The sequence below is a fragment of the Callithrix jacchus genome, chromosome 19, assembly GCF_049354715.1.
Source record: "Callithrix jacchus isolate 240 chromosome 19, calJac240_pri, whole genome shotgun sequence".
Classification (NCBI taxonomy): domain Eukaryota; kingdom Metazoa; phylum Chordata; class Mammalia; order Primates; family Cebidae; genus Callithrix; species Callithrix jacchus.
In genome coordinates, this window is record NC_133520.1 from 47,519,770 (window position 1) to 47,543,655 (window position 23,886).

General features: G+C 43.9%; 1 protein-coding gene across 1 annotated transcript; it reads left to right on the plus strand.

Moving 5' to 3' along the window:
* Window positions 1–14,234: 14,234 nt before the first annotated feature.
* ZP4 (zona pellucida glycoprotein 4) lies at window positions 14,235–22,265 on the plus strand. The gene is given in 12 exon segments (NM_001267734.2): window positions 14,235–14,548; window positions 14,820–14,941; window positions 15,027–15,129; window positions 16,093–16,245; window positions 17,046–17,233; window positions 17,729–17,826; window positions 18,710–18,840; window positions 19,007–19,196; window positions 19,266–19,416; window positions 19,736–19,814; window positions 21,817–21,924; window positions 22,120–22,265. Coding segments are annotated over 12 exon segments (1,626 nt in total). The 5' UTR covers window positions 14,235–14,373; the 3' UTR covers window positions 22,248–22,265.
* Window positions 22,266–23,886: the final 1,621 nt, after the last annotated feature.

Here is a 23,886-nt window from a genome sequence, read left to right on the forward strand (position 1 = left end):
CGTCAGGCAAAACTCTCTTCTCATTACCTTTATCTTACAAGGTAACTCATAATGGTATAGCCACGCATTTGGGCTAATTTTTAAAATTAAAGCCAAATGTACCATGGTAATACAGCCTGACCCATAAATTTAACTTTTTTTAAAAAATAATAGTTAAAAACCAAACTATTTTTAAAATAATATTTTATTTCATTGCTATTGATATGGCCTCATGCCTAAATAATTCATAACTGTCTATATATGATTTTTTAAAAAATAGTTGCCTTAAACGGACTTCTTATGTGAAAAAAACAGGGAGATTTTTCAATTTATCTCAGGCTAACTAGCTAACATTTTGATCAGATTGAGGCAAAATGATAATTAAACAGGTTAAACCCAAATCATGTAAGGCTTGTGTCGTAGGATTTTAGTGCAGTAAGGGGACTTTAATTATGATCAACAAGGATGGTTTTATTATACAACTGACAAAACTGAGACCCAGAGGCAAATGCGCAGAATCGCACAACCAGCGCGCCATCCATTCAGCAACTCGTGAGTTGACAATTCTTATGTACCAGACCTGGAGCGGGAAGTCCATGGATGAGTAAATTGCTCACGGAGGAGTTCACTGTCTTCATCAGAGTTGGAGATAGAACCCAGGTCTCCTCAATCCTGGGCAAAGATCTCTCCTTCGAAGGAAGGCAGGCTATTGGAATGTCGCCTGCTCTATTTGAGACATTGGAATAAAATGCCATTTAATGCCTGGTTTCATTAGCAGATACTTACCCAACCCCACATCCTGAGAGTTTTGCTAACCATTAAGGTGTCACCTACAACAAGCAGACTAGTAAAGCTGGAAAACAAAGTAGGTTTGGGAAATTAATTATTTCCAAAGTCATGCAAATAACAATCAGCCCAATGGTATTATCAAATTTCCACATGACTTTAAATGCTTTCTCCTTCATTTCAAGCCACTGCTAAATTATCTATGCCCCGGACCATGAAACTGCACTGCATAAATCAAAACAAGTTCTTTTTCTTTTCTGTGCTATTGCAGTAACATGAATTTGCCACATCACTCGGTATCAGAGAAGAAAGCTCCAGATGGGATGGGGGGAAAACTGGACAGTGAGCCTGATCACTTAAGGGCAAAAACTTGGGAATTTCTGACCAAAGTGAATTCATACGGTTTCAGAGAAAGTGAATTCAGAAGAACCGCCTCCCCTTCCTAGATAGTCTCAGTTTTTATTTCAATTGTATGTACCTGCAATTCTCTCCCCACCATTGACCCCCTTAGCTGTGTAGAATACCACCGTCACCTGTTGTTTAAGTTTGTTTACTTATTTATTTTTACAACTTATTGATGGCTTATCATGCTGAGACGAAACCCAGACTAATCTACCTTGGGAAGCATGAATCTAAGTTCTTTTAACTGCGCAGAAGAAAATTTATATTCACGTATCACCAGAGGAAGCAGCTGCACGAAGCTATTTGCTTCGATGGAAAAGTCCTTAGGCTAGGATTTAGGAGAGCTGGGATCTCCATCCAGGTCTGACGGGAGATCTAAATTATTCATGCCTTTATTCTCACTCCTAGTGCCTGGCACAGGAAAGGAGCTAAGGCTACATTGTCCATCAGACTCATCGCTCAACACGAGTCCCCTTCTCTACTGGGTGTGACCCTTTACGGTCTCCCACCTATATCCTGTCCATTCCTTATTCTACATGTTTATTGATCATTTTGGCCCTTTGCCCTTTAATATTTATTAGTCATTAATTCATCAAGTCTAGACTAGCCTCTTTCCGTACCGTCTATTTTAACACTCTCAAGCATCATCAGCTGAAACCCAAATTCTACCTTTAGACAGTTTCAACTCTAATGTCACTGGCCTCCCCCTGCGCTCAGGTCCTAGTCCCTTCTGTCTGTATCGCATCTTTTGTCACTTGATTATGTAATGTCTCATACTGGTGTTCGAGATTTTTTTGTGGTTGCATTATTTCTGAATTGCTTCACTGTATTTGCCTTGACACTCATCTAAGTCTTAAAATCCTTCTCTAAATAGTCTAAAGTCCTAGTTTTTTGTCCCAATTCTCTCTCATATACGCCCAACTAGTCTGAGCAAAGCCAGTTAACCTCCATTTTCTCATGTAAAAGATGGGAGCGCCCTAAAATGGTTTGCAGCTCTAATATTTTGTAAGTCAGTGATTTTATGTATTGTTTAAAAATTCAGATTTGTCTTTTTTGGTTTTATTATTAATACTCCTTTCAATCCCCAGCACAATTACACAGCATATAATAGATGCTGAATCCAGAAAGAAGTTTGACAGAGGCCAATGAGATTATTTCCCTGGCTACTCTTTGTGGAAGTGGCCAGGATTCCAAGGGTTAAAATCAGGTGTCTTTGGAAGTATCCCTCAGTGACTAAAGCCTTTGCTATTATGCTAAGAGCATCAGAGGTCTCTTTTTTTCTCAAAGCATGGTAGAAGATGATACAAATGCAGCTCAGTGTTTATTGCAAATCTAAAAAAATCCATCTTCACAGCTTACAATTTTCAACCAACAAGGGGCAATTCCCTTACCTCCAAACAGCAGGAGTCATCTGTCTCCTTAAATAAAGAGAAATACATGGCATGTCACACGTCAAGCAGACCTGATTTAAGAAGAAAGAAATTAAATGACCAACCGTTTCAGTTTGCAGTTTGCAAACAGAGTGAGATCTGATCATCCTGGCATGTTCCTTATTTTCTGCTTGAGGAAAAAATAAAGGATATCTATGAGAACTATCTTAGGTTATTAAAGTGAGATGATTGCTTCAGCCTTTCTAAAATGTTTCATAATATTAATGTTTCACTAATGATGTTTGTAATATACTCTGTGATAAACGCCTGCCAAAGTCTTGTTCTCACCAGTGTCGCTGTGTGGGATGGTAATATGCGTGACCCCGGCCTCGTACACAGATGGGACTCATTTATTACCCAATGCCATTGCCAATTTGCATCGCTGATCCACAAGCCATTTTTAACCCACTGTTATCTAAATTTGTCCTTGCAACCATCTTCATCAATTCTGGAGACTTGTGAGTAATAGCCTCAGTGCAGGAAAGGGAGTTAGGCGCTCTCCTGTGAGGCTATCAGATGAGGGCCACAGTCAGCTTCCAGGGCAGACTCCTAGTGGGAAGCATTCTACAGGCTTTTGGACTTGTGGCACTTCCAGTGGCAGGTATCAGCCTAAAGGATAGCGGTTGGCAGGCTTCTGATGAACTTGGAGGCACCCTACTTTATATTTTGTCAGCGTCACAAGGAATTCAGATGGCTCTGCAAAACTGAGCCTTGAAGTTTAAAAAAAAGATAAAAAGCAACCTCGAATAGATTCTCTCGTTCTGATTCTAACCTATCATTTATATGTGAGACTAAGAAAGACAAAAGAGGAGAGTGATAAATGAATGGAGGAGGAGAATATCGGTAAGGGAATTCTCTGGAATACTCAGTACCCAGCCAGAAATGACAGCCCCCAAATTGCGCACACCGATAAAACGTGAGCTGCTGGCTGTTCTTAAGTGAAATGCATAGGAACATTTTAAATTAGTTTATTCATGATTTCATTGTTTGATTCATTGATTCATTAACAAGCATCATTGCCAGATATTAGGCTAGGCATAGGGAATACACGTGTGATTAATTATTGCTCAGAGACTCTTATCTTTAAATGCCATGAGACGAAGTCTCTCCCATTTACTGTTATGTCCTCAAGGCTAGCACTGTATGTGACAGAGAGCATCTGATGAGAGAGATCATTGAGACAGAAAAAGAAAGAGAGGGAGGGAGAACAAGAAAATTAGGGTAAGAGAGAGCTTCCCTTTATCCCTAGCAACTTGGAAAATATTTGACCCAGAGTTGGGCCAGGTAAACATTAGTTGTTTATAGTAGAATTAACGTGATTTATTTCCAAAGCACTGACTACCCCGTATGACTTGAGTTGTTTGTGTTCAGGCTGAATAAAAATATCCTAACACAGAAATTTCATTACTCTATTGATACTTACTTACAGGGAGGTGAACATAGCAGCTACTACTTGTCTTCATTATATGTCTTTGCATGTGCACAAATATGCTTTGGCAAAATCATTTAACTAGTGTCACTTCTAGGGAAAGGTGTAACAAAGGTTAGAAAAAATTCTGTTTAACTGAATGCCGGGAAGACAGCTAGCTCTTGAGGTAAAAGACAGAGCAGGGAGTAGAGGGGCCTGCTGCATCCTGGGTCATTACTGATGTTTAAGCTGAATTCTCAGAATATTATCCACCCGTTCTGTAAATATGTTTTGAGGCCTTGCTATGTTGGAGGCATTGAGTTAGAAAGGACAGACTACCCCCAAAAAAGATACTGTGGTCCTTTTCAGAGTAAGGGACCTAGACAGAGGAAGGAACGATTAAGATACTCTGAAAAGGACCAGGAGAGAGGAAGGCACAAAAATGATCAAGGGGAAGGATGAGGCTGGGCACAGTGGTTCACACCTATAATCCCAGAACTTTGGGAGGCCGAGGCATAAAGATCCCTTGAACCCAGTTCAAGTCTGCAGTGAGCCATGTTCGTGCTACTGTACAGCCTTCCAGCCTACCAGCCTAGGCAACAGAGTGAGACCCTGTCTCAAAAATAAAAAAAAAGAAAAAAGAAAAGAAACGGAGGTGGGGACAGAAGAATTTCCAGAAAAGATGATGCTTCAGTTAGGTTCCCCCCATTTTGTTTTTAGCCAGAGTGTTACTCTGTCGCCCAGGCTGGAGTACAGAGGCACTGTCTTGGCTCATTGCAACCTCCACCTCCCAGGTTCAAGCAATTCTTCTGCCTCAGCCTCCCAAGTAGCTGGGACTACAGGTGTGTACCACCACGCCTGGCTAATTTTTGTATATTTAGTAGAGACAGGATTTCACCATATTGGCCAGGCTGCTCTCCAACTCCTGATCTCATGATTTGCCCGCCTTGGCCTCCCTGAGTGCTAGGATTACAGGCGTGAGCCACCACTGAGCCCAGCCCAGTTAGGTTCTTTCAAAAATAAAAAATAAAATAAAATAAATAGTGGCTCTCGCCTGTAATCTCAGCACTTTGGGAGGTAGAGGTGGGCAGATCACTTGAGGCCAGAAGTTCAAAACCAGCCTGGCAAATGTAGTGAAACACGTCTCCACTAGAAAGAAATTAGCCAGGAGTTGTAGCAGGTTCCTGTAACCCCAGCTACTTGGAAGGCTGGGCCACAAGAATCACTTGAACTCAGGAGGCAGAGGTTGCAGTGAGCAGCAATTAAACCACTGAAATCCAGCCTGAGTGACAGAGTGAGACTCCATCTCAATAAATACTAAAAAAAGAAATAGTGTAAAAGTAAAAAACAGAGTAAAAAATATAAAAATGAAATAGAGCAAGCAGGCACACACACACATAAAGGATAAGAGTATTTCAGAAAAGAAAATGCACAGGGCACAGCAGAGGGGAGGAAGGGATCAAGGGGGGTTTGGGAAACTGCAGAGGCTTCTGCTTAACCAGCCACTGGGAGAAAAGAGGCCATGTTGGGTGACTGAAGAGGATTGGGTGGCCATGCTAAGGAGACGGGATCTTATAGGAAGTCTCACTCATACGCTGAGGTAAGCTCAAAAACACAGATGGGTGGCAGAACATGAAGGAGGCCTTGCAAAACCAGCTCCCCTGTGAAGCGTAGATGCAGGCCATTTAGATAATCAAGAGTTCACTCATCTAACAAGTGCTGTCTGAGCACAAGAGGTAAGCAATGTGGAGAAGACAGAGGTGAGTATGACTGACCTTCAAGCTTCGTAGAATCCACGAGGGGAAAGTAGAATGGGGAATAGTCACTCCCTAAAAGGAGTACTGATGGCACAAGAAAAGCAAATGAAGAAAAAATGACCTCCAGCTGGGGGATTGGGCAGTGCTTGGAGAAGAGCAGCTAGAAAGCTGGAGCCCCAGGCAGTGGTCCTCAAGCTTCGATGAGATCAGAATCACCTGGAAGGCTACTTAAGCTCAGCGCTGGGCGCATGGCTGGAATTTCTGATTCAGTAGGTCTGGAGTGAGACCCACAAATTTGCATTTCTAACAAGTCCCCAAGTGATTCTGCTCTTCCTGATCTAGGAATAAAATTTCCAGAACTTCTGCTCCAAGGGAAAATTAGGAATTTGGGCAAATACAGATGAGGCTGTGGACATTCCAGGAAGCAGAAACCATGTACATGAAAGGCACACTGGTAGAAAAGCAAAGCAATATCCTGGTTACGACCAAGTTAGGGTCATATAGAAGGAGCACAGCGTACAGCTGATCCTTGAACAACAGGGGTTGAACTGCAAAGGTTCATTTCTACACATACTTTTCAACGGATACAGTCGGTCATCTGTAATCATGGGTTCCACATCCGCAAGCAGATGTAGATGGAAAATACAGTATTCATGGGATATGAAACCCATGGATGAGGGTCAACTTTACCTATACGCAGTTTCTGTAAAGCTGTCTGCCAGATATGGGTGTGTGCAGATTTGGGCATCCTCAGGGGTCCTGGAACCGATCCCCCACAGATACCAAGGTAGGACGATATAAAATATCATCAGACCCAAAACCTTTGTGAATTAATTACCCAATCAACTCCAGTTAGCTGAGAGCAATGTGTTAGAATAGTTATCAGGCATAAAGCAGTGGCCAGAGTAAGAATAGCTTTCATGTGACCCACACCCTTCCTCCTAAATCCTCTGCTCATGAACTACCCCAGCCCACCAGGCCTGGCCACCCTCTAAACTGAAACAGCCATTAGCACCAACCAATTCAGCCATGGGGTGTGTAACTGATTCCTTCCCTCTAAACAAAAAGGAATCACAAAATCTCTTAAGTTTAGTCAAGGCAAAATTGGGAATTTTCAAAAGGGAGTTTAACAGGGAAAGACAGACCGTTTTCATTTCATCTTTACAAAAAAAAAATCTAGCCCAAACAAAGTTTAACTTGGCTGGTGCAATTTCAAAACAACTTACAAGGTATTATAGGTGGAATTATGTCTCCCCCAACAAAAATAGTCTGAAATCTAAACCCCCAGTTCCTCAGAAACTAACCTTATTTGGAAATAGAGTCTTTTTGGAGGTAATCAAGTTAAAATGAGGTCATTAGGGTCAGCCTTACTGCAATATGGCTGGTGTCCACATAAAAGAGGAAATCTGGACACAGAGACAGATACACACAAAGGGAGGACTATGTGAAGGCACAGGGAGTACAGTGATGTGTACAGACCAGGATCAGAGTGATACATCCACAGGCCAAGGACCATCAAGGGTTTCTGGCAACCACCAAAAGATAAAGAGGCAAGGAAATTCTACCCTGTGGGTTCCATGGCCCCACTGACAGCTTGATCGGAAACTGCTGGCCTCCAGCACTTTGAGACAATAAACTTCCTTCGTTCTGAGTCTCCCAGTCAGCAGTACTTTCTTAGGGCAGCCTTAGTAAACTACTGCAGAAGGCAATTTCAAATTCTTTGCATACACACAGGCACATGCCCACACATACCACACACATCTTGGCATTTGTCATTTTCAACAGTATATCCACATGTTGCCCGCTGTCCTATTAAGTAGCCTTTGGAGTCAGAGTAATAGCCCTCATTCTCAACTACAATTGCATGGAAAGATTTGTTTCGTATTGTTTTGAGTAAATGCTAAAGAGGATATGTTTTCCCAGGGGTTCCCTTGTTCTTTGCATGACAGTATAAAATTAGCTGTTACCACCCACACTCAAATGAAAAGCCAGTCAATGGTACAGTGGCCCCTGCCAATCTCAGGCCTGCCCAGCTGCCAGTCAATCTGGTCATAAACTTTGTTCCTTCCGCCCACTTTGTCTTGCTCTTGAGTGGAGGAGTTATTTCCCACAGGCTTGCACACATAATTGGTAAGTGGGCAGGAGCCACTTTAAATGCCGTGTCTATAGAAATTCTAAGACACGCTGCTTGAAATCACTAGAGTCAGGGTCTTCCTATTTCTATTAGCATTTGAAAAGTTAGAACTAGAACCCATGGTGATTATATGCTTTGATATAGAGATGGGATGTTGGAGGAGACCCTACTGGTCTATGGCGCTCAGACTTACTGTTACCCGCAAAGACAGCCTGCCAACCCCATGGTGTAAAAAGAGGAGAACATCATCCAAACTTAAGTAGATGGCATAAAGGTGGTGGAAGGGCATGAACTTCAACAGAGACGTCTGTCTGGGCCAGAAAATTTACATTAACCTTTTTTTTTTTTTCCTCTCGAGACACGGTCTTGCTGTGTCGCCCAGGCTGGAGTGCAATGGTGCAATCTCAACCCACTGCAACCTCCGCCTCCTGGGTTCAAGCGATTCTCCTGCTTCAGCCTCCTGAGCAGCTGAAATTACAGGTGCATGCCACCATGCCCAGCAAATTTTTTGTATTTTTAGTAGAGACAGGGTTTCGCCATATTAGCCAGGCTGGTCTCAAACTCCTGACCTTGTGATCCACCTGCCTCAGCCTCCCACAGTGCTGGGATTACAGGCGTGATGAGCCACCACACCTGGCATGCTTTAACCTTATCTGTAATTCCCCACCCAAAAGTCCTTAATTGTATTTTATTTTTCATTTGCTTATGTCCATGAGGTACAAGTGCAATTTTGCTACACTGATATATTGCATGGTGGTGAAGTCAGGACTTTCAGTGCAAAAGTTTTTAATTTTAGCTCTTTTTCTTTCTTTAGCAACTTACTCCTCTACCTCTTTATCTCTTCTTTCACTTTCAGAAAGAGGAATATCAATATATGGTTGACCCTCAAACAATACGGGTTTCAATCACATGAGTCTACTTATACACAGGCTGTCTTCCACCTCTGCCACCCCTGAGACAGCAAGACCAACCCCTCCTCTTCCTCCTCATCCTACTCAACATGAGGATGATAAAGATGAAAACTTTTCACTTTGGGAGGCCGAGGCGGGTGGATCACGAGGTCAAGAGATCGAGACCATCCTGGTCAACATGGTGAAACCCCGTCTCTACTAAGAATACAAAAAATTAGCTGGGAATGGTGGCGCGTGCCTGTAATCCCAGCTACTCAGGAGGCTGAGGCAGGAGAATTGCCTGAACCCAGGAGGCGGAGGTTGTGGTGAGCCAAGATCGTGCCATTGCACTCCAGCCTAGGTAACAAGAGGGAAACTCCGTCTCAAAGAAAAAAAAAGATGCAAACTTTTATGGTGACCCACTTCCACTTAATGAATAGGAAGCATATTTTCTCTTCCTTATGACTTCTTAATAACATTTTCTTTTCTCTAGCTGACATTATTATCAAAGGACAGTATATAAGAGAATACATATAACATGCAGAGTATGTGTTCATCAACTGTTATTGGTAAGGCTTCTGGTCAACAATAGGCTATTAGTGAAATTACCTTTGCAAAATTATGACATAAGCGAAATCTGACATAGTTGATTCTGTCTTTCTTCTAACCTTCCAGCTGTCATTGGCCATTCCTGGGAGTAGGCCAGCCTAACTTTGGGAGAAATTTAGTTTATAATTTAACCTTAAAGCAAGGTTCATAATAGCCCTTCCCAATATTAAACCACCTTTGTAAAACTAATGAAAGTCTGCAAGGTTAGGATGAGAGGGGCTGGAATCCTGCGAAGATCTAGGTGTACGTACAGATGACCGGGCATTGTTCTGTAGGTCGTGAGATGTGTAACTTCCCCCAATTACTCCCATAGATTACATCACTATTGTAGAACCTAAGATCGATATGTTGGGGTATTTTTCAGACTTTTGCCTTCTGGCCACTGACTGACCCCCACCCAGAGGCACACTTGTGACTCAACCCAACTGGTCCTGTGGCCCCCAGATCTAGAAGCGAACTCAGTGCACAAGGACCATTTTCCATACCCCTAAGAGTGCATTCTCAATGTATCAGCAGCACCTGTTCCTTAGTCCCCTGCCCACCAAACTATGCCTGAAAACTGGTAACCTCCAAGCCTTCAGCGAGACTGATAATAACTGTCTCCCATGTGGCTGGCCTCACATCAATTGCACTCTTTCCTCATTGCAATGCCACGGTCTCAGGGAATTGATCTTGCCTGTGCAGGAAGTAGGACAAACCCATCAGGCAATTCCGTTACTTACGTTTTAGGGGGACCAAAAAACTATACATGGGTTTTTGGCTGCATGGGGGTTTGGCACCCTTAGCCTCCACATTATTCAGGGGTCAACCATACTGACATTCCTCTCAAAGTCCAGCTATCCATTCAGTAGAGTCTCCTCCTGCCTATGAAGGGGAATGATGATTTTCCACCCATCGTGGAGCAGGAGGGGAAAGACATCAGAACAGAGCAGGTGCTGTGTAGTCGCAGAGGAGACACTTCAGAGACAGGTCTTGTGCCTCGGACATAAAAGAGGTACTGAAAGAAGACACTCAGTAATAAAAGTCATCGCAACGGACTCTGAGTTACACTTCATTCCTGCTTGTTGAAAAGGAAAACCATGTAAATACTTACAGTAAATTAAGTTTGACATCTTCCTTCAGAAGAGAAGCGTCCTAATTTCCACCACATGCGGAGAGCAGCTGGATGCGCCATCCTTGCTCCCTAATTACTGATTAACACAACAATGGTCTAATCATCTCTCCATAGTTGAGGGATAATTTTGATTATTGCCTCTCCGTACTTGAAGTGGGCTTCCTGGGGCCTGGTTTGACTGGTACTTCACTCTCCAGTTAGGAGGACCCTGCTCCAGTCACAGCAGGGCAATCACTCAGTGGCCAGAAAGCATCGTACAACAGCTCCATGCGGTCCAGACCTCGTGTGGTTGTGTCCCTTGTCTGCAGTTAGACTGAAACACTCAGATGTAAATATGATCAGATGGAGGTTTTTGGAAATCACTGTTTGCCTTTCCCCAGTGACACAGGTTGCCCTCAAGACCTGAGTGGCCAGATCAGTGAATGAAGAATAGGCAGCTTGGCTTCAGTGTGGGACTTTTGGTAAGCAACACAAGGGGAATCCTTAAGTCCACCTACATGTGGGTCATATGAATACTACTATGACTATGGGCTTATTTTGGGTGGGGGTGTTATTATAAGTCCTGGGGTACATGCACAGAACATGCAGGTTACATAGGTATACATGTGCCATGGTGGTTTGTTACATCCATCACCCCGTCATCTACATTAGGTATTTTTCCTAATGTTATTCCTCCCCTAGAACCCCTCCCATCTGCTATCCCTCCCCTAGACCCCCACCCGCCCGACAGACCCCGGCATGTGATGTTCCCCTCCCTGTGTCCATGTGTTCTCATACTTCAACACCCACTTATGAATAAGAACATGCAGTGTTTGGTTTTCTGTTCTTGTCAGTTTGCTGAGAATGATGATTTCCAGTTTCATCCATGTCCACTATGGGGCTTTTGATAAGTCTGTACACATTAGGATGCTTCATATTCTGTTTGTAATTTCACTAAAACAATTTTTTTAATGACTGGGTGATTCTAACATAAGAGAAAACAAAGAACAGCATTTGCCCTCTCAAATTCAAAGGACAGAGCATTCATGCTGCGATGATAGTGGGGAGGATATCTTTTCTGTGAAGCCTGGGGCTCCTCCAGGTGGATCACACATTATCAGTGCATTTTTCCACCCTGAAATTAAGCGGTGATGTTCTTGGGAGATTCCGCAGAGGAATGAGCATGACATGACCTAATCCCAGCCCTGTGGGCATTAGCTTGGGATCCATCTTTGACCCTCTGCAGCATCAGAGTGATTGGTGTCGTTCTGGGTGGACTTTGAGATAGCTCCACATAGTTCCAGACTTTTCTGACTTTTCAACTTCATTATGAAAACACAGGACCTCCTTTGGGAATGCAGCCTCACAACTGTAGGCTATTCCTCAGACTCCCTGCAAATGGAGAGCAAATGATTGCATTGCTTGGCATTGGTTTCCATTTGCTACCCATCTCAGCTTTCTCTCCCAGGCCGGTCCTGTTGATGTTAGTGATAACGTAGCAATTATGCAACAAGCACTGCACGTGTATTATATCATCTACAATCTAACAAGCTTGTAATAACATCGTCCATGTTATCCCTGTTTTACAGATATAAAAACTGTAACCGAAAGAGATGAATAAATTCACAGAGGTTGCAGAGTAAGTCAGAATTTGTAGGCAGGTCCACTCATTGTCAAAGCTCGTATGATACAGTATCCTCTACTGCCTCCTCGATGCTTCACTCTCCTTGACGTTTCGCTGCTTTATAAAGCAATATTAGTAACTCTAGTCGGGAGACTGGCCTTTTAACTGCTGAGACATCTGCATGATTGGAATCCTCAGATTCTTTCTTATATGTGCAGTCACATGATATTTACTTGAAGGAAAAATACCTAAGGGTTATGAGTTTGAATGAATTTGTACCTGTGAGGTTTGGAAACCACATTTTCAAGGGCATGGCCACTAAAGAAAGCATATCCATGGATTTAATCTTTACTCAGAGAACACTGAGTGCATACATCCAAGGCACTCAGGATACAATGACAAATAAAACAGTCCCTGGCCTCACATGCTTCTAGTAGGCAAACTGGGTAAGAAAGAGGTCATTACAATCCAACATGGCAAATCCTGTGAGTAAATGGTGTATGATAACCAGGTGGTGGGCAGCTAATCCAGGTGGAGAGTGTCGGGGAAGCCACATTTGTCTCTGAGGGCAGAATCCAGCGTTCCATCAGTGTCATTTTTCATCGCGAGGTTCAAAGGGTCACCAATTTTCCCAGAAAGACACATGCTTATCTCTCCTCTTTCATTAGTAGAAGAGAACTAGAGATACCTAGTGACACATTCTCAGGCTACAATGTTTAGTCAACTGAGAAATGCCAGTCTAAATACAGTCAGGGGACAATTTGCAAACATTGGTGGAGACTACAGAAGATGAGTTCTCACCCTCTCACCTCTCCAGTGGGGAACGTATCCATTCACCCCCAAATCTTTCCGAATTCCTCTACGGGCTGGTCTGACACTAGCCTAAAGAAGGACCAAAGAGTATATAAATTGTAGTTTATGTGGAAAACAAAAATGTAGAAAGCAAGCAAGAAACCCTGATATCTTTATGAAATATGCCTGAAATACAGCTAAATTTTATATATACATATATATATATATATATATATATATATATATACACATTTTTTTTTTTTTGAGATGGAGTCTCATTCTGTTACCAGGCTGGAGTACAGTGACAGGATCTCAGCTCACTGCAACCTCTAACTCCTGGGTTTAAGCGATTCTCCTGCCTCAGCCTCCCAAGTAGCTGGGATTACAGGGGTCTGCCACCACGCCAGGCTAATTTTTGTTTTTTTACTAGAGGCAGAGTTTCACTATATTGGCCAGGCTGGTCTTGAATTCCTGACTTCAGGTGATCTACCCATCTCAGCCTCCCAAAGTGCTGGGATTACAGGGAAGAGCCACGGCGCCCAGCCTGCTCAATGATAAAATTTTAAAATTGCTGTAAGAGGCAGAACTAGTTGGAGGAATTCATGGCCTAATCCACATTTCCCCCAGATCCTGTGAGCAAACTCTGTAGGACAGTTACGGCAAAACGAAATGCTCTGGAATTTGTTGAAAGATTGCTGTGGTAGGATTCTCTCTTAGGACCAGGAAAGGGTTCAAAATCAACCTTTCTCAGGAAACAAGTTTAGATTTTCATAGAATTTCAAGACAGACTCTAATTGTACGGGAGCTTTCTAGAATGGATGGAGAAGAATGACTTCTCAAGGGCCCCAACTCCCACCCAACAATGTTGACTGCGCACTCGTTGCTTGGCTAAGCCCCCTGCCAGGCACTTGACATTAGGATCTCTCATTTAATCCTCAAGCACACCACTGCCAGGAGATTGCATTCCCATTCTACAGATGAGAAAACCAAGATTCAGAGAGTTCTGAATCTTCTACTAACGAAAGAGGACGGATAAGCATGTGTCTTCCTGGGAAAACAACTTACCCAGACCCCATAGCTCATAGATGGCAGTTCCATACCCAAATATGAAAAATTCTAGAGGTTGGCCTTCTGAAGTCAATAAGCTAAATAAACGAGTGGAACAGATGCAATACTGAGCAACCCTGAGGAAGCTTTCTTTCCTTTTTGTTAGCTAAAAGTTACTACATTCTTGGGCTCTGAAGTTTGCCCGGATTGTGGTGTTTAATATGAGGCAGCTGCTAACTGCCCCGAAGCAACTGAAGATAGAAGAATTATCCTTTCTAAAGGCATCCCACCTGAGTGTCACAAAGATGTGCAGCTGAAACCAGGCCTGCCTTCTGTATATAACGGAATCTGGGCAGGAGACCCACTGGCTCTTGGGAGAGGAGGTGGAGAGCTTCCAGCCAGCGGGAATTCCTGGTGGCATCATGTGGCTACCGCAGTGCGTCTTGCTGTGTGCATCATTATCTCTTGCATTGAGTGGCCAGCATAAGCCTGAGGCATCGGATTATTCCAGTGTGCTCCACTGTGGACTGGGGAGCTTCCAGTTTACTGTAAACCTCAGCCAGGAGGCAACGTCTCCTCCTGTACTAATATCTTGGGGTAAGTTTGTATGACTTGCCTTGCTTAGCCAAGCAACGATATATCTCCTCTACTGCCTAAGAGTTCTCCCTAGCTACCTGTCTTGATACTTTCCCCCTTTCACATCTTTCTGCAAAAGAAATAGTCTAAGTTACAACCACATCTGATCTGAATCTGACTCTTACTGATAGTTGCTCCTTGGGGTCTAAAGGGCAAGGCTGACTATCCTCTCTGGCACTGGTGACGATGGAGACTGAATGCTGTGTGTTTTCACCTCTCCCCACCCCTCCAGACAAGCAAGGGCTGTTGCACAAGCTACAGAATGACTCTGACTGTGGCACCTGGATAAGAAAGGGTCCGGGCAGCTCTGTGGTGTTGGAAACAAACTACAGCAGTTGCTATGTCACTGAGTGGGTGAGTATGACTCAGTGGCCAGGGACACTGGGTGAAGCCCCTCATGCTACTGTCCAGGCTGACTCCCCAGGGCCTGTCTCTCCAGGACTCCCACTATATCATGCCAGTTGGAGTGGAAGGAGCAGGTGCAGCTGAACACAAGACGGTCACAGAGAGGAAGCTGCTTAAGTGTCCTATGGATCTTCTAGGTAAAGGCTGGAAGCTCTCATGTTCTGGGTGCAGTGAAAGTGTTCTTGGTTTTCTCTGACCTGCTCTGTGCAGTGAAACCTGACACTAAAGAAGGATCATCTCCCAACTCTCACCTCCATGGGAAGTCCTTAGGATAACTACCAATTGAAAGTCCTCCTCAATACTGAGGCACTGTGGGCAAGCACCTCAGGTGTTACCTTCCCTAATCCTAACCTAGTGCTGTAAATATTAGTGCTATCACCTGCCGGGAAGTTTGCCCAAGCGCCTATCACTGATGAGTGACAGAGCTGGGATTCAAAGAACTCTCCCAGAACCAGGAGCTTTTCACCCATGGGAAGAAATCTAAAGCTAGCAAGGGGGACTTGAAACATCTCCACGGAGCTGGCTGTGCACTGAGACGAGGACACAAGCCTCCCATACCATCAGCTGGGGGCTAGCTGATCATTCCCTAGGGCATATGGTAGGAAGTATGGTTCCTATTCTAGAAAGTCTTGCCTGAGAGCCTGTCCTCAAAGTCAGAACAGACTCAAACTCACAATTCACAGCTTTGCTTCCCAATACGTATCCAGGATGGGCAGTGCTAATAAAATGAGGAATTGCAGGCCCCACCCCAGTTCTGAACCAGACCTGAACTCAAAAACAGTCTTCAGATAACTCATACCCACACTAGGGCTTGAGAAACCTCTAAAGAACAGAAGGAAGGATTTACTTGAAGGAGTAAGGAGACCCCACTGCTTCCACCAATCTTGTCAGCATTCTTTTTTCAAAAACTGTCAGGACACTCTTACAAGGTGACTTAATGTTGACAACCTCCCAAGACTGTATCTACTATATGGAATAGGTACACCTAATTCCATCATCTGTATGTCTACGGGAATCCGATGTCAATGGCTTGTAACAAAAGGGTATTCAAGACTAACTTTTCCATGACCTAACTTGAGTTACTCTTTTTCAAAACCTAGCCCGAGATGCTCCAGGTACTGACTGGTGTGGGTCCATCCCAGCAGGAGACAGGCTGCCATGTGCCCCTTCACCCATCTCTCGAGGAGACTGTGAGAAACGGGGCTGTTGTTACAGCCCTGGAGAGGTGAATTCCTGCTTCTATGGGGACACTGGTAAGTGACCACACCTCTACAAGCAGCTGAAGGAAAGTGCGCCCATTACAGTGAAACCCGGAGAGGGCTGTGCTCAGAAGGCAAATATCAAATGATAGCAGGCTGCTATTTGGCCATGTGACCTAGAACACTTGATCCCAATGTAACAGACCTTTCTACAGTTTCCATCGTCTGTTCTGCCAGATCCAAATATAAAACCAGTAATGCTCAGACTTGAAGGCTATGTGCCAGATAATTGCTAGTGCCAGGTAACTGCTAATTGATAGAAACTTAACTTTTCCCCAAGGAACAGCGACTTAAAGTGATGGTCTAGGATTGTTTAGGGAGCCTCACTTTAAAGCTGTTGCTTTCTGCATGTCTCAAGTCTTATTCTGAGATTTTCTAACATAAACTCGCCCTCAAAGAGCATGTATGGGTTGGTGCAGAAATAATAGCGGCTTTGGACATTTCATTGTGGCAAAAGCTGCGATTACTTCACCAATCTAATATAGCACACTCTATTCAAAGACCTTAACTGACAAGCAAAATAGGTAGGAGCTACTAGCCCCTTCTTACACATAAAACTGAAGTAAGGAGGCTCAGTACCTTGCTTGAGGTCCCACATTGAGTGGGGGAGGCAAAACTCAACCCCGTGCTCTCATTTAGAGCCTGGGTTAAACTGGGCGATCTCGCATTGAGGTCATCAGCTGGGAACACCAGCTTCTTCGTGGGATTAAAAGTAATGAAGTGGTTACACTTTCATCTGGTTCTCCCCATAAAGGGAGAGATGACCTGCCTTCAACACAGCTGCTCTGTTTCAGTGACTTTGGACTGTACCCAAGAGGGCCACTTCTCTATCGCTGTGTCTCGGAACGTGGCTTCGCCACCACTGCTGTTGGATTCTGTGCACTTGACCTTTAGGAATGACAGTGTGTGTAAACCTGTGATAGCAACACAAGCCTTTGTCCTGTTCCGGTTTCCATTCACTTCCTGTGGTACCACAAAACAGGTGAGTAGTCGGGCTCCGTTCCTGGCTCTGGAAGTCGGGTGGGAACGTCCTGGTGACTAATGGTGGAGAGCTGAAATACTTGTGCCACGAAGGATACGCTGACTACTGCTTGGAGTTCGGGAGGGTCTCTAGGGCAGGAGAATGCCTCATCACTGAACATTAATCTCCCCTGGATGTTTAAGACCATCACAGCTATGATCTAGTTAAGGGGTTGTCTTTGACGAGGCTAGAGGAAAAAACCAGGGATGCTGACTGGAATTGGTAGCGCTTCAGCTGTCTCTTCTAGGTAATCAAATTCCCCTTCCAATTCCTTTGTCCCGAAATAAGGCAAAGTGGTACCTGGCCGGGATGTTGCTGCTGTGTGTTCTTGCCTCTGCTGAAGGAATGGGAAATGTAACATACAACAGGGTAGTGTTGCTGGGGACTCGGAGCAAGTGGAGTCAAACAGCATAATGCTATTAGAAATGATGAAGATTTCTCCATCTGTTTCTGTAGATCACTGGAGACCAAGCAGTATATGAAAATGAACTGATGGCAACCAGAGACGTGAAAAACGGGAGCAGTGGCTCCGTCACTCGTGACAGCATCTTCAGGTAAGGTCTGGGTAACCTGATCCTGCTCGGCCAGAACTACTTCCCCTCTTCCATAAAATGGGAGCTCTCGGTAAGCCCTGAATCCACAAACAAGCGCCCCTCGGCAACAGGAGAGCCTGTCTGCTACCTTGGTTCACTAATCGCACTGCCCACTACTTGACTAAGGCCATCTGCGTTTCTGTCTCCAATCCTCCTAAGCCTCAAGCTCACCTGAAGTTGTGCTATTTCCCTTAACTGGATTTTCTTTATTTTGGCCTTCTCCAGTCTCCTTTTCAGCCTGAATTTTCCCATTCTGTCTTGGCCTTCTCCATTGTCCATGCTGCAGCCAAAAGAATTCCTTTAACACCTTGCATCTGTCAGATCACACACCTTAAAGCTATGGAAAAACAAAGCTTTCAGATGAGCATCAGGACCCTGCATAAAACAGCTCCTACTTCATCTCGAGCCTGTTCACCTCCAACATTCTCAGTCCCTCACTCACTATTCCTTGATTGCAGACTGGTTCTTCTCTGGAACCCCGTAGGGTCTCGAGCACGTCCTTGCCTCTGGGCTCTATTCTATATAGGATAAGGCTCTCCCTCCTGAAGTTTTTCTTATACATCCTTTCTTAACTCAAGGAACCATTAAGTGCTAGACAAATTTACAGGTACGAAGCCTATCATTCCTGCCCTGCCAGGAGCTGTATTTTAGTTCGGGAGACCAATATGCCAAGTAGGACCAACGTTTGACCTGGAGAGAAGCACGCAGAAATCAACGTTTATCATGAGAAACGGATGCCTACTGAAAAGATCAGGGAAGACCTTACAGGTCTTTACCTTGATATGAAGGTAAAACTGACACCCACCTCCTGCAACCAACTAGCTAAAATCTCGTTTCTCTGCAGGCTCCGTGTCAGCTGCAGCTACTCAGTAAGTAGCAACTCTCTCCCAGTTAACGTCCAGGTTTTCACTCTCCCACCACCCTTTCCTGAGACCCAGGCTGGACCCCTCACTCTGGAACTTCAGATTGCCAAAGGTATGACCCCCTTGGCTGGAGCAGCTGGCCTGTAGTCTAAATCCAGTCTTCTGGGGCATGAAGATCCTAACTTAGTAACAAGACACTTAGAGCTGTTTAACGGGGTGATGGTCCCTCAAGTCACTGAGAGGTTACCACTTTAAATCCTTATTTTGGTCTCTTGCAGATAAAAACTATGGATCCTACTATGGTGTTGGTGACTACCCAGTGGTGAAGTTGCTTCGGGATCCCATTTACGTGGAGGTCTCCATCCTTCACAGAACAGACCCCCACCTAGAGCTGTTCCTGCATCAGTGCTGGGCGACACCCAGCACAGACCCCCTGAGTCGGCCACAGTGGCCCATCCTGGTAAAGGGGTAAGTGTTCTTCCATGCATCTGTGTTGAGACTGTCAAGCCCATCTTGACTCTGGATCTCTCGGTCTAGATGCCCCTACACCGGAGACAACTATCAGACCCAGCTGATCCCAGTCCAGAAAGCCTTGGAACTGCCATTTCCCTCACACCACCAGCGCTTCAGCATCTTCACCTTCAGCTTCGTGGACCCTACATCTGTGAAGCAGGCCCTTAGGGGACCGGTAGGATGTTCCCTTCCATGCCTCTCACCAGGGCTCTGAACCTCCCCAACTTAGAACTCTTTTCATGTCCTATTACTCCAGCAGCCAAGGAAGCCCTTTAATGCTGGCTGTTGGTAATGCCTCAAGCACCCCATGTTGCCAATCACATGAATGACATCTGTCAACCGCACTCTAGTTCTTTAGTGCTATTGTGATACCAACTTGGACCATTTCAATTTTCTGATAACTTCCTTGACCCTCTTCCTGGGGAGACAAATGGCATGGTTTGGAGACCCATAGCATGGTGATACTACAAATGACCTGCTCTCTTGGCTCCCAGGTGTATCTGCACTGCAGCGTGTCAGTCTGCCAGCCTGCTGAGCCACCGTCCTGTGTGGTAACCTGTCCTGACCTCAGCCGTGAGTATCCCAGCTGTCAATGTTAGAGGACAGACTTGAAGTCTTGAGTCCCATGTCGAACCTTTCCTAGACTCCGGCCAAATGACTCACGCTGCATATTGATTTTATTAAGGATTCTTTAACATTACCATAGAGCAAAGATGACTAGCTTCCCAGAATCCCATGTCTCCTAAAACAAGCTACAAAGATTCTGGTAACTCTCAGTCTTAGCTTTTTCCATATAAACTTGAATTCATCCAGGAGCCAAGGCAGTTTATGGCCTATCTTATGTCTCATTTTAACAAAATACACCTGGATAGTTGACAAGCACGTCTATACCTGCTTGACAGGTCTGGCAATGCAGCCTAAAGACCGATAAGTAGAAGAACTGGACCTAGAGTGTCCTCTCCAGTTGGTTGGGGCCAATGCTTCTCAGACATGTAGATACACTGACTACTGTTATCTGGTTCTACCTATATTTGTCTAGCCTGAGTGAGATGGAATTCATAACCTCTGGAGCTTTAAGTCCCCTCCAACTCTGATAATGGGACCAGTCATCTGTTTCTACCAGCCCTCCTGTGATCCTGAGGCACACCAGAGTAACTAACTAGTGCTTATTATGCAAAATACAACATCAAATAATTTAACACCTTCAAATATGCATATTATCCCTACTAACTCTTGCTCTGTCACACAGGCTAGAGTACAATGGCATGATTATAGTTCATGGTAGCCTTGACCTCCTGAGCTCAAGTGATCCTCCCAGTTCAGTCTCCCAAGTAACTAGGGCTACAGGCGTGTTCCACCATACCCAGTTTGTCTTCTTTTTTGAGAGGGAGTTTCTCTTTGTTCAGTCTTTAATGCAATGGCGTGATCTTGGCTCACTGCAATCTCTACCTCCTGGATTCAAGTGACTCTCCTGCCTCAGCCTCCTGAGTAGCTGTGGTTATAGGAATGTGCCAAGGCACCCAGCTAATTGTATATTTTTAATAGAGATGGGGTTTCACCATGTTGGCCAGGCTGGTCTTGAACTCCTGACCTTAGGTGATCTGCCCACCTCAGCCTTCCAAAGTGCTAGAAATCCAGATCTGAACCACTGCACCTGACCTCTGTTTTATTTTTGTAGAGATGAATCTTACTATGTTGCCTGGGCTTGTCTCAAACTCCAGAAATCGTTGTTGTTGTTCTTTTTCCACTGTCTACCTGCATGTGTTCTTTCTCACTTGTTTTTTTTTTTTTTTTTTTTTTTTTTTTTTTTTTGAGACCGAGTCTCACATTATCACTCAGGCTGTAGTGCAGTGGCATGATCTTGGCTCACTGTAATCTCCACATCCTGGGTTCAAGCAATTCTCCTGCCTTGGCCTCTGAGTAGGGACTACAGGTATGTGCCACCATGCCCAGCTATTTTTTTTTTTTTTTTTTTTGCATTTTTAGTAGAGATGGGGTTTCACCACATCATATTGGCCAGGATGGTCTCGATCTCCTGACCTTGTGATCCGCTGCCTCGGCCTCCCAAAGTGCTTGAATTACAGGCATTAGCCACTGTACCCAGTCCTGTTTCTCACTTTTTCATTTTCCATTTCCATCTTAATACAACAGGATACAGAAAACATAAAACTGTACTTATATTTCAAGTAAATCAAATTATCTTCATTTGAAAACCAGATCTAAACATTCTCACTAATGTTTTCTCTGTAACTCACCCTCCAAGTTGTATAATAGTTACCTTTGAATTCGGGGAATGATCTCTGAATTACAAACATCTTACTGTCAAAGTACTCTATTTAGAAAGGGATGGCAGTTCAGGTAGAGAACACCTTTACACCAAAGTCCTGGTGAAACTAAGGCAATGGCATCAGATACAAAATTTCACTTGTTCAAGTACATATTAATATACTTAATGAGATTTTTGTAAGACACAGAACCAAGCTTTACATAGAGAGACTTGGCCTTTTACCATAACATTTTCTATCCCTGCCCTATGCAAAAACCAATGAATTACTAGGTCTCACTTCTCTAACAGGAAGAAGAAGAAATTCTGACACCAGTTTTCAGAACACTACTGCTAGTGTTTCTAGCAAAGGCCCCATGATTCTGCTCCAAGCCACTAAGGACCCTCCAGAAAAGCTCCGTAAGTATCCAAAAGGGAAGAGACAAAACTAGTGAAACAAATGACCAGCCAAACCGAAGCTCCTTCCTCCTTCCTATTCCTCACTGTTCTAGTCAAAAGACATTGACCTCCAGTAGCAGAAGACTGCTAGTCTTTATCAGGACACTGAGAATCACTTAGTTTTAGCACATACTAATCTACCTTTCTATCCTCCAGGTGCTTCTGTAGACTCAAAACTTCCATGGGTGGCAGGTCTTACTGGGACCTTGATCCTTGGAGCCTTGTTAGTATCCTACTTGGCTATCAGGAAACGGATGAATTACCCCAACCAAATGTGTCAATAAAACCAGATTGTCCTCCCAGCCTGTGCTGAGCTGCTCATTTGAAAGGTAAAAGGTTAATTTTAGATGAGTTCATCTGTTCATGTCATTTTCTCTCAAGTTTGGTGGCAGTAATCACCTGAGAATAGAATAAAAACTGATGTAATTTCACACTTAGCACAGGCCTGTTTTAGACATGGAATAAAACTCTTCCATAAGATCAATGAAACTAGGGTAGAAGTAATTATGAATCTAGATCACTGGTTCTCAAACTTGAATGTGCTTCAGGATTGCGGGAGGGCTGGTAGAAACAGATGACTGATCCTATTCTCTGAGTTTGATTCAGTAGGTCTGGACACAGGTTTAAACTCTCATTTCTAACCCTTTCCTACATGATGCTGATCTTCCCTGGTCTGAGCACCAGACTTAAACCAACATCTAGAGCCTTGACCAAAAGGTATCTGATTATAAGTTGGCCTAACTGGAGGTGGCTTGATCATTAGAGACTTAGTTTTGAGCCAGAACTGACAAGTAGTTTCCTAGTCTTTAGTTCTTTTTGTTTTTGTTTATTTTAAAGGGGATGGGGTAGGGACCATCACTGACTTCCCAAGTTAAATGTCCTGTTTTAAGGAACTTTCTTGTAACTGATGCTGCTCGTCAGCCATACTCCAGGGTATTCTCTATTTTCACTGAAGTTCTGAAGCTAATCCTGGTTCTGTCAATTCCACCTACTTATTCTTCAGGGAATAACTTGTAAACTTTCAGCAAGTCAAGGTGTTACACTCCTGAACAGCTCTGTTGTCAGCCAACAGAGTTTCAAATTGCTAAACATTATCCTTACAGGGATACTACATGTTTTTCATGCAACAAACTGAGAAACTTGAAGTTAACATCCTTGAACCTCATGAAAACGACAGGTACACATTCATCCCCAATGTCTAGAATATTAGGACAGATGCAAGTCAAATAACTTGCCCAGGGCTACCTGAACAACACAGATAGACTCCAGTTCAAGTTTTAGCACTAACTGTACTCTTAACTCCCCATGATACCGAAAACTGAGTTCTTCAGAAAGACTGGTTACCAGTGGTAGCAGAGATGCAGCTTCACAAAAGGTCATTTTAGGCTTATGGAAAGATGATGGCTTGGGGAGATCATGGCTATGCTACATGCAAAGGTCTGTCTGCTGACCTGTGCTGAAGGCTGAGATGTTTAGAGAAGAGTAGTCTGCCTGCAGTGGGGTAGTGTTGGGTAACTAGGTTAAACAACTCAAGTGTAACTATAAGCTACCTTGACAATCAGATGAAATTTAATATTGAATATTTTAATATATTCAAGGTTTTGCTTATTCAATCTCTGAACCAGTATACTCACAGCAAATCTTAATGTCAAACACTAATTGGAAATACTATGTACTTCTAGATATTAGGTTGTTGGGAAGACATACCCAACCATTTTCCAATAGCTGAATAGTACCTGTTCTAAACTAAAATTCTTATGCTAACCAGACTTCAAGTGCTCAACAGCTGCTGCTGGCAGAGAGGTATTCTAGCTAGTTGTGTTATGACTCAAGTCTACTCAATTAAAATGTAGATTGCCCATGTAGGCAGCATAGGAGGCACTGGGAATAAAGCAATGAGCAGGAAGGCTTCCTCAGCAACTC